This window comes from Citrus clementina, unplaced genomic scaffold, assembly GCF_000493195.1.
Source record: "Citrus clementina cultivar Clemenules unplaced genomic scaffold, Citrus_clementina_v1.0 scaffold_3, whole genome shotgun sequence".
NCBI classification, from domain to species: Eukaryota; Viridiplantae; Streptophyta; class Magnoliopsida; order Sapindales; family Rutaceae; genus Citrus; species Citrus x clementina.
This window is the reverse complement of record NW_006262339.1, coordinates 5,309,668-5,321,174: the sequence shown is the minus strand read 5'-3', so window position 1 is coordinate 5,321,174 and position 11,507 is coordinate 5,309,668. Positions and strand designations below refer to the sequence as shown.

Here is an 11,507-nt window from a genome sequence, read left to right as displayed (position 1 = left end):
ACACATGCTCAATGCCACATAATAATTTGCATTCAACGTCAGCCTAAGGTTCAGTCGTAAGATGTGTGAATCATGCCTTGATGGCTTATTGTCAAAAGCTTTATTGTTCACAAAAACATGTTAATGCCACTCCATGAGAATAAATAATAAAGTTGTTTGCTCATCATTTGCCTTGCCAAAACGGAAAAAAGGCTAGAGGCTGGCATTCAAGTTACCATGGTTAGTTTCAAAAACAAAAGAAGAAGTTACTATGGTTAAATGGTAACAAGTAAAGAGAAGTATAGAGGTGTGTGAGGAAGAGAGAGAAAGGGTGCGTGGACAAAAAATCAGAGTTAGGTATTATTTTGGGGGCAAAAGACATGATTGACATAATTGGCCTCCTGACAGAGAGTCATCATTGAACTTACAGAGACCCAACTCCCCATTCACTTCTTTCTATATAACTCCAACTCCCCTCTTACATTGATCATATTGATTAGCTATCGACTCTTCCTCTTCCTCTCTCTCTCTCTCTCTCTCTCTCTCCGGAGGCACAGAATTTCTCTTGTTACTCGAATAAAGAGCCGTTTGAGCAAGAACAAGAAAACACTTCAAATACTATACAAATACGTCAAATAATTTAAAGCTAGAGCTGTTTGAGCAAGAACAAGAAAACAGCCATGGCTGAGAAAGATGATCTGGGTTTGAGTCTTAGCTTGAGCTTTCCTCAAAATCACCATTCTTTACAGCTAAATCTCATGCCTTCTTCTGCTTGTTCCACTTCTCCTTCTGGTTTCAGTCTCCAAAAAACCCCTTGGAACGAGGCCTTATTCCCACCTTCAGGTGCGTTTTGTCTCGATTCCTGCAATTTTCATGGGTTAAAAGTCTCAGATCTGGTGAAACATGCATGTTTTTTTTCAAAAAAGAAAAAAAAATTCATTTTTTATCAGGTCTTTTTCCTTTTTCATTGATAAAAAAAATTGTACTTTCCTGCTTTTCATAAATTGCATGTATCTTTTTTTTTTTCTTTTAATCGTTTTCCACTCCATGATACTTTTCTCTTATTCACTCTCAGAAGATTCTCAAACTTGTTTCTTCCTTCCAGATCCAAGTTTCAGAAAATAATTTCACGACACTATATCTAATTCTTGATCGGACATGCAGATCCAAACTCTGAGTCTTGTCGCGCCGAGACCCGATCATTTCTTAGAGGAATCGACGTGAATCGATTGCCGTCACATGCAGATAACGAAGAAGAAGTGGGCGTCTCATCTCCTAACAGCACGATTTCGAGCGTTAGCGGCAAGAGAAGCGAGCGGGAACCTAATGGAGATGAGCTCGAAATGGAGAGAGCTTGCTCTCGTGGTATCAGCGACGATGAAGATGGTGACACTTCAAGAAAGAAGCTGAGACTTTCTAAAGATCAGTCAGCCATTCTTGAAGAGAGCTTCAAAGAGCACAACACTCTCAACCCAGTATGTATTTTGCTTCTCAGTTTCTGTTGGTTCTCCGAGAAAATGAAGTGAAATTGAAAAAAAAAGAAAAGAAAACTTTCCTTCAGTTTCTCATCAGCCAACCAAGCTGTAGTGTCCCTTTCTCAATCAATCGGTGTTTTCAGTAATTTAACTGACAAATGGGTGGTTTTTATTATCTGCAGAAGCAAAAGTTGGCGTTGGCAAAGCAGCTTGGTCTCAGACCTAGACAGGTGGAAGTGTGGTTCCAGAACAGAAGGGCAAGGTAAGATATTCTATCAAGATTTTAAGGGTATTTTGGGGTTTATGTTGTGTTTTATTTTATTTGCGAAGACTTGTGGTGAACTGGATTTATTTATTGCAGGACCAAATTGAAGCAAACTGAGGTTGACTGCGAATTCTTGAAGAGATGCTGTGAGAATCTGACGGAGGAGAACAGGCGGTTGCAGAAAGAAGTTCAGGAGCTGAGAGCACTGAAGCTTTCCCCGCAGTTCTACATGCAAATGACCCCACCCACAACACTTACGATGTGTCCTTCGTGTGAGCGTGTGGCAGTCCCACCATCCGCTGCAGCATCAGCCGTTGATCCGGCTAGGCCTACTCATCAGATGGCTGCTCCCAATCATCACAGACCCATCCCCATCAACCCTTGGGCCCCCGCTGCTGCCATCCCTCATGGACCCTTTGATGCACTCCGTCCTCGATCGTGATTGTATTCCTCATGCAAGGGCGTTATGGTCATTTTTTCAATGCATAAAAATGGTGCTCTTCTTGTAAAGGCTGTTGGGATGTGTGTTGTACGGAATGGATGGGGGCTTACATTTGTAGTTTGTTGCGTGCGAGATGATTATTGTTCAAAGTCTTAGGTCTAAGATATGGTCGGTAGTAAATATGATTTGGTGGGTCTTCCTTTGTTTCGAATTATTGACGACCCATCTGAATATGTTTTGAACTTATTGACAAGTATTAGTGTTAGCTTAATTTTAGTGCTAATTATTACTAATCCTTCTCCTTCTTCTTTGTCTTCCTCGGGTGTAAAGTTGAATGTCTACGCTCTAATTATTTAATTTGACCGAGTTCAGCAATCTTTCTTTTTATCTTTGTTTATTGTTCAGATGTTAGTGGCATGATTGCCGGATTTGGTTTCAAGTGGTGGGTTCATATTTTGTGTCAATCCCATAATAATTTCCATTGGTGAATGATTTGGTGGTTGAAAGTTGAAGATCTGGGCGATGGGCCCATATGCGCTCTTAGATTTTCAACATGTTTCATGATTTGAGGGGCTTTTGATTAAATACTCTCTTTTAACTTTCTGTTTTGACGAGAATATTAATTGTATGTACATTTTTTCTTGTTTCTTCTCACCTGCGAATGTATAGAACAGAGATGCCTTTTTAGTCTTTGTACCAAGTTTTTAGGTCAAATTATGTCATATTTTCTACCAAACTCAGATTTTGACGATATAAAACTAAAGGGCCTTTGAGCTCGGGAGTATACGTCTAGTAACATGTTTAATTCAAATAAAGATAAAACAATATAAATCTTAAATCTCGTCAAACTCGAAAATCACTAGATAGAAGATTAGTTTTTCTAAGCATAACTCTATTTTGATTATTTCGTTGAGTTCAGGTGAACTCGGAGCGGATCTTGAATACGAACGGGTTGGAGAAAAGGTATCCGGAATACGGATATTTTGTACATTCAACCCGGCCTGAATCATCCGGATTGCCTGGTTATCCTTTCGTACACGAATAATGAACGTTAAAGCATGATTCCATTAGTAAAGCATAAAAATTGCATTAAAAAAGAAAAAAAAAACTGATAAGTAATTACAATGATGATTGGTTTATCAAAATCGAATTTCCAAATTCTTTTATGAAGGCACAAAAAGGTTAGGTTTTCTTCGTCTCTGAAGTTGAAAGCATGGCTACAATGATTAATAATTGCTTAGGAACTCCTTCCCCCCCCCCCCCCAATATATGAGTGATGCTTGCTATTCTTGATTATGCTTTAACATGATATATATATTTTCTGTTTGGAATTTGTGGATTACGGCATGCTAGTTCAAGCCAAATGGTTTTTTTTTTTTGAATAATTGTTCCATGTATTATTTGGATTACTCTTGGAGCATATGCAGTGGTGATTTTACTTTTATCGACCGCATGTCATACTTAGCTCGATATTATGACATCCTATATCAGTTACTCTTGAATGCTGTAGTTCGGAAGACTCTTGTTAAACTAATATTTTTATTAAGCTTGACCTAATGATATAAACAAATGGGTCTTCGAGCCCAAGGACCCACGTCTAATAACATGTCCTAATTTAAAGAAGATAAAATAATATAAAAATTAATGTTCACGAAAATCAACTCCTACAAAATAGTAGATAATTTTCTTAGTTTAACTAATGATTATTTTTCTTACATAAATAAGCCACCACTCAAAAAGTCAAAAAAAAAAGAGGGAGAATATATTTTGGAGGAGGGATATAATATGCACCAAGCCTTTTTTTTTTTTTAACTCTCTTTTTTGTCCCTTATTATTTATTTGTTATTATGCCACTTTAAATCTCTTACTTAAGCATTAGAAGGTCTATTTCGATAACACCCTCGGGGATGAGTTATTTTTTTTATAGTATTCCTCTTATGGGTTATTGTTTCGTAGGATTCTCATAGCTCTTCGTTATTAACAATGACTATTATGAGGACATCAACCTCTCTCACAACCCATTTCCCAAGTAGAACATCTCTTTTTTAACCCTTGTTCATACGATCAAATTTTTAGTATCACAAATTATTTTTCTAATATAGTATTAGAGCTAAAGCCTCAATTATGTTTGAGTTGCATCACATGTAAACTGCGTGTTTCTTTCAAAGACCTTTAAGGATTGAGGTTATCATGACAAAGGAAATTGAGACCATATTGATGTGGTTAAGTAATGATAGCTTAGATATATGAAACAATTTTGTTTTGGCAGCTTGTCCCTAATCTTTCAAGTGGGTCAACTAAATATGTTATATTCAACACTAGCAATAACTCGAGTTGTTGGTTGTCATTTCTGTTAAAGCCAATTCTATATGGTATCTTCTTATCTGAAGTGAAGGTCTTGTATGATATTGAAGTATTGTAACTTTTAAAAATATACATGTTATAGAAAAAAATTATAATTATGAAATAAACGTTAATAGTATATAGTAAATATACTATTAGAAGGTTAAATAATGATAGTTTATATATATGTAACAATTTTGTTTTGGCAATTTGTCCCTAACCCTTCAAGCGGGTCAAACTATATAACTTATATTCAACACTAGCAATAACTTGAGTTGGTCTGTTGTATTTCTGTAACTTTTAAGCCACAACCACTGTATAAAAAAATTGTAATTATAAAATAAAAATTAATATTATATTTTAAATAATAATTTTCAAATATAAGTATAAAATCAAATGAACTTAGTTTTTAAGGTATAGCAGTTAGTGTTTATTAAATACTTTAATATTGTATTTTAAAAGTCACATATGTTCAACCTCAATTTTAAACATAGCCCAGAAGAAAGTGTGGGAAATGACAAGCGACATAGCATGAAACATTTTAATATTGTAATTTAAAAGGTATAGCTACCTAATCTCAATCTCAAAAGAGCCCAAAAAAAAGTTTGGGAAATAACAAGCACCATGGTTCAATTTTACCCTAAAAAGGAAACAAGCAAGAAAAGAAAAGGCGCACACGCTATACTTTTGATGGCAGTTATGAAATGCACTTTTAGTTCAACTTCCTCGGTGCTTTAAAGCTCTTTGGGAGCTGGTGTTGAAGCGTACTCGGCAAAGCTTAGCCTGGGTCCATTTGTTCTCATTTGCGGTCAGATTGGGTCAGCTAGATAATTGCATAATTGAACCCAATTCAACCACCATTATTGCTTTTTGAAAGACTGATATGCGTTTATAATTGGTTTTGGTATATCACCACTGTTCATGTTTCACCATCAGTGTGACAGCATTTTTTTGAAGTATAGTGAATGAACAGAGAAATTTGTCGACAAGCTGATCCCAACTCCTTGATTGCTAGTTTAAGTGTCTATTCACATCAATGAGCCAAGTTGATTCATCTCACTTCCGGTATTTAAGGTCAATTTTTGAAACTTAAATCTAATATATTATTATATAACTTAAACGATAATTCAAAGTTTTTTTAACCCAAGTAATATGACATTCACATTTAGATAGTGAAATAATGTAATAATCAATTTTTCTTAACTTGTATTCATTGATAATTGTGTTATGATTCATATCAATTTGTTAGGCAGATGTTTCGAATTATCTTGAAGTATAGCAGTTAGCCAGTTAAAATTGACTGAATTGAACTATCGACACCACTTTATTAATCTCATCAAATCCCTATTGTGTTTAAATTATATTTAAAAACGAATATAAATAGAATTAACCCCGCTTATATTAATTTTTTCTTGCTCTTTAAAAATAAAAAATAAAAAATAAAAAAGGTATTTTTTAATTTTTAAAGGGAGTAGTATAATTGAAAAGGGTTTCAAGAGGACTTTCGAGCGGTGCGAAAACTCAGCTCAATTCCTTGCAAGGGAGTTCATCATTTTGATCTGTCAGTGTTGCAGTATTCTTCACGCGGCCTATTTAAATGAGCCCAAGGGCAACTTAAGTCATTTTGGGTCAGGCCTAATTCTGAAATTTAAAGGCCAACTAGTGGATTTTCTTATGTTCACTTAAAGTTTGGGTGACAATATTCGACCCCTCTAATTTATCTCACCTGACTCATGTTTTAATTAATATTATTTATTTTAAAATTATTAAAAAATAAAAACTAAATATTTCTTATTTCTCAACTTTTTACCTCTCTTATTTTTTTTATTTTTTATAATTGATTCAAAATGTGAATCAAATACTAACTCTTAATCCAAAATTAAAAAAAAACTCAGTTTATCACAGAAAAGTAAAATCAATATCATCAATAATAGCAAAACATGCCACTTGTTCATAAAATTTAATAAAACTCAATATCAAAACTAACAATATGTTCCTCAAAAAAAAAAAAAAACTAACAATATGTTGGTGGAGGTGATGGTGAAAAAGATAGGGTTTTTTTGGGGGGGGGGGGTGATGGTTGGAGACAGAAAGTAGAAAAATAAAATCAATTTTTTTTTTAATAAGAGTAATTCTAGGAAATAATAAGATAAATTAAAAAGTTGGAGCTGGGGAAATAATTTGGGGTCAGATATCATTACTCCTCAAAGTTTTTAGTGAGTTTGGGCCATTAAAATAAGAGTAATATAGTATACTTTTTCAAGTACAACCTCATCCCAAAGTGTCCGGTGACATTCACCCATTTGTCAAATTTATTTAGAGGTAAATTTAGGATTATCCTCTTGTGAAATGATAATATTTAAAATATCTATCAAATTATAATAAATTTCAACTTATTCCCTCTTTTTTTTTAAAGGATAAGTAAATAATGGGGATAAATTGATGAATTTCTCTTGTCTTCTTAATAAAAGTAGGAGACAAATTGAGGTTTACAAAAATTTTAAGTTATTTTGAAGATTTGTCATTTCATGAAGGATAATATGCAATTAATCCATTTATTATCCTATTTAATGTATAAATGTTACCTCAATTGAGATGGATAAAGTTGGGTTGATATACGACTTGATATGCAATATTATTATTTTTAATTAAATACTGTCTATGTTATCATTTAAATTTTTATATACCAATTTTTATTTTTTTGGATTGGTTTGTTAAGAAATCATTAAAGAGTACACACTACACACTAAATCTAATAGAAGGAGGTGTACTGCGAGTGCTCAGGAATTTCTTGAAAGATTCTCATGCGTTACAAGGAACAAATTACTCGCAAGGAAGAGGAAGTGATGAGTTTGCTTCATTTGGGAGCAAGGATCAAATCAATGGGAATATGAATAAAATTTTCATACCTTTGAAATGGGAATCGTGTTATTTGAACGGAACTTTCATTTCTTTTATTTTTTCAGCAATGAACAGGATATTATTTGGACAAAAAATCTTGGCAAACTGCTGATGAAACAAACTATAACACCATGCGTATGAAAGGAAAAAGGCAAAATAATCAATTAAAATTAGAACACCTCATAGTTTTATTGTAGTTCATTTTACCAGCAGTTCGTCAACTTTTACTCTCTTTTTAATATCATTTTTCATCTGGGTTTTCATTTCAACTGAAGATAGACATAAGCTGTCCTCAGCATACAGTATGCTTTGCTTGCATGACAGATTTGTTCTGAAGATGCAGAGACCATTATAACAATTACAGCTAATGAACATGAGTTAATACAATAACCAACAAACAATGCACAGAAAGATTTCTGTTAAGTAATTGCCGGTTACATAATAGAATAAATACCCACCACATCTCTGTATACCAATTATCTTAAATTTGAAAAACCAAATAAACCCTCCCAAGATGGTAATAATAAAAAGCAAAGTTTGAACACAAAGATCAAATGCATCGTGTTGAAACTCTACAAGGGGTTGAATGATCTCATGAATCACCTCGAAGAGTTTCGACTAATTTGTGCACTCGATCTCTTGATTGATTCAATCCTCTGAAGCCTTATTTGCTCTCTGAATTTGGCTATGAACTCGTCAGCCTTCTTGTCGACATCAGGTCCTCCATCACTCACGCTGCTTGAAATTGAAGCAGCAGCTGCTTCATTGTTTGAGCTTCTATCAATGTTGGAAATAAATGGAGTTTCCCCCATAACATCCTCCTCCCCATCATATTCAGTCCCCGAGTCCTCATCAGTTTCCACGACAACCTTGTCGACAAATTCTTCCCTATCTTGCTCAGGAAATTGCATAAATGATGCGTTTGGCATAAAGTTGACACTTTCGCGTCTCAGCTGTTCAGTCTTGAATGATGTTTGATCAGTTTCTCTATCAGTTGATCTCATTGTCCTAACAGACTGCTTTGTTTCGGTAGTGAAGCTTCGATTCAAGTTCTTCTCAAATGAAGCTCCATCATTATCCAAACTAGAACTGACTTTCATCGTCGATGACCTGTACATCATTGGTGGCGGAGGTGGAGGAGGAGGGGGAGGCCGGTAAAAGCTCTTCTTTCTCACCAAATCCTCTGAACTCTTTGCCTGAGACTCCGAGGACAAAGAAGGCGAAGGGGATAACTTCTTTGGAGATGATAAGGACGGCGAAGGAGACAACTTCGGGGATGAAGATGTAGCGTTGGGCCGATTTGATCGAGGCATTTGAGACCTTAAAGACCGTGATTCGAGCCCGTTGAGATCAGTTTCCTCCACTGAGGGAGGCAGAGGATTCAGGGGAGGGACGGGACTGTCAACGTCTTCTTTCATTTCCATTCTTCCCGATCTTGTTCGCCATGGAATAGGAGATGGAAGCACAACATTTTCATTCAATTGCTCCTCCAATTTTACTTGATCAAAACCTCCCAATTCTCTATTCTTCCTCTTGTTGGAGTTGCTTGAAAACCTTCTGGAGCCAGAATTTGAACTTGACCTGCTAAGAGACTTGAATTCTTTGATGGGCTCAACGGTATCTGTATCCGAAACACGAGATTTTAAGCTCCTGACGGGCAGCAGGAGTGGTTTTTCGCCGCCGCCGCCGAAGCTTGAACAACTAACCATATGTTCTTGATCAAGAGCAGAGTGCTCTTTAGCTACAACAACCACAGGTTCGTTTCTATAGTACTGATTGCTCCATGTTTGAACCTTGTTTTCATCGGAACTCGATGAGTTTTCATTTTCATCATCAAAAACGGATGAAACTTGAAGAAATCTAGACACGTAGGTTTGTGCATTATCGAATTTTGTGTGATTGTTAGTTTCCTTTTCAGTTTCATCATTTCGATGACTGAAGAGGCCATAAGAGACAGCAATACCAACAAAGACAAGGTGCAGAAGCTCCCAGCTTCTTGTGAACAAACTTTGGTTGATGAATTCAGGAGCTTGTGAAGGGAAAAGTGGCAAAATAACTAAGAAAATTGAAGCTATGAGAGCTTTGTAAAAGAAATGTGTATAAAACTTACTTGGGTTTGCTTTGTTTTCCTCTGTTTTTAGCATCTTCTGCTTTGCATAGGGGTCCATGTTTGCCATTGAAGAAGGAAGAAGAAAAAGAAAAGAGAGGATTTTGTTGGTTGGCGTTTTTTTATCTTAAAGATTATGAGAAGAGGAAGAAGAATAATTGATCGAGGAGAGAAAACTTAAGGGCTAAGCAAAAGTGAAGACACAGGAAAGGAGAGAGAGTGAGTGGAGAGGAAAGTTTTTGGGGAGATGTGAGCTAATTTTAAGCTTTCTTTAGTTGCTTTTAATGGTTCTTTGAAAATGACACTAATAAGTAATGGCATCTCTCTCTTTTTGTTTGTTTATTGCTGTTTTTTTTTTCTCTCTCATTAGAATATAGCCTTTTTCTTGACTCAATTTGCTTGATGTGTGTGTGTTTTTTTTTTCCAATTTTCTTGAATGCGTTTCTATGGAGAAGATGCGGGTTCATCTGGTTGGACAGCAATGGCTAAATATGGTTATTATGGTAAGAAATTTATTAATTTTGATAATGATTTTATGGAAATGGTTAGATAAGTAAATTTTTCGGCTGAATACCACCAATTTTGATATCTATTAACTAAATGAGTCAAGACTAGAGATTCCCAAATTTTAATTTTTGAAATTGCTTTCTATGCATGCATTTATGTGGTTTAAGGATTTTAGAGAGTTCAATTCTCCAAAAATGTTCATTACTTTTGATTATAGAAGGGCATGAACCGAAGTGGAGTACAAGGACCGACCGCATTTCTAAAACAGTCTCAAAATGTTTAAGATAAGAAGGCTTTACATGAATCGAATTCGCTATATGTTTATCTGCTGCTTTTGCTCTTTGGTGTCCGCACAAAACAACTGGCGATTCAAGCCGGATAGAAGCTGGTAAGTTGTCCAGTCAAAGATCTACCCAACCTAGATCACAAGCATCAAAATGGCACCCTCAAATTTGCTGTTACTGTTATTGGTTAATGAGGAACTAATTGTACCCACTAATAAAAAAGGGTGGGAATTCTTTCAATGACTGATCCATAGCCATCTAATTTGGAGAATCTGAGGGGAGATATGCATTTTGGGGGAGGAATATGTATAAATATAACGCAAGGGACAAATTGGTTGCGTGGAGGCGGTCAGGATTCTTCTTTTGGACTGCGTACGCTAGCTTTCGGTGGAGCTCATCAAATAAAAATTTTAAAATTATCTATATTCAAAATATAAAAAAAGAATTTTGTGTCTGCAACTTTATTGCCTATTGCTTTTGTTTACCGACTTCCCTCTCTTCTGTCCTTAGACACAATGCCTCAAACAGACTTGGATTGGATATACTTAAATTTACTAATCAAGTCCTTTTCTTTAGTTGAAAAACACAATAGAGCATGGAAGGAACTGGTCATAGTGATATCTCAAAAATCAATCAGCTATGCAAATGCAATCCAAAAAGTTTATTGACCTAGAAAATTCTAGGTTTATTATTTACTATGTAAGTTTCAGATTATTCCTTTTTAAATTGACTATTTTTAAATTATTCGTCTACTTTTAAGAATCTTAAAATTAACTTTTTTTTAAGATTAAGGAAAAGAGTAATATTAGACATCTTAACAACGAAGTCTCAATTTGAGTTTTAAATGATGTGGTATTCATTCATTGGATGGTAGTCAAATTATTTTATAATTTAAAAAATTTACCATCTAATAAATGAGTGATAAATGATATTAAGCTAAAAAAGAACTCAAATGTTAGAATCTCTAACATTATTGAAGGGAAAATGAAAAAAAAAAGGAGAGTTGATGAAAGTTTGTTTGTCTTCTTAACATATATGAAAAATAAATTAAGATTTTTTTAAAAATAAAAGGGTGATTTTAAGATAATTTCTTCATGAGGTGAATTGTCCAAAATAATTTATGTAGCTTATATGTTACCAACTTATTCCCATTCCAATGTGCAGTCAGCACTCAGCAGAATGTATTTTGCTTTCTAGCAGATAC

At 34.8% G+C, this 11,507-nt stretch overlaps 2 protein-coding genes across 2 annotated transcripts; one reads left to right on the top strand and one right to left on the bottom strand.

Moving 5' to 3' along the window:
• The first annotated feature begins 462 nt into the window (after nucleotides 1-462).
• Nucleotides 463-2,536, top strand: LOC18048194 (homeobox-leucine zipper protein HAT4). The gene is made up of 4 exons (XM_006440188.2): nucleotides 463-822; nucleotides 1,144-1,454; nucleotides 1,637-1,716; nucleotides 1,816-2,536. Exons 1-4 carry the CDS (start codon nucleotides 660-662, stop codon nucleotides 2,159-2,161), a joined length of 900 nt encoding a protein of 299 aa, XP_006440251.1. The 5' UTR covers nucleotides 463-659; the 3' UTR covers nucleotides 2,162-2,536.
• Nucleotides 2,537-7,606: 5,070 nt separating this feature from the next.
• On the bottom strand, nucleotides 7,607-9,785 carry LOC18048193. Its single transcript, XM_006440187.2, has one exon. It carries the CDS (start codon nucleotides 9,580-9,582, stop codon nucleotides 8,005-8,007), a length of 1,578 nt encoding a protein of 525 aa, XP_006440250.1. The 5' UTR covers nucleotides 9,583-9,785; the 3' UTR covers nucleotides 7,607-8,004.
• Nucleotides 9,786-11,507: the final 1,722 nt, after the last annotated feature.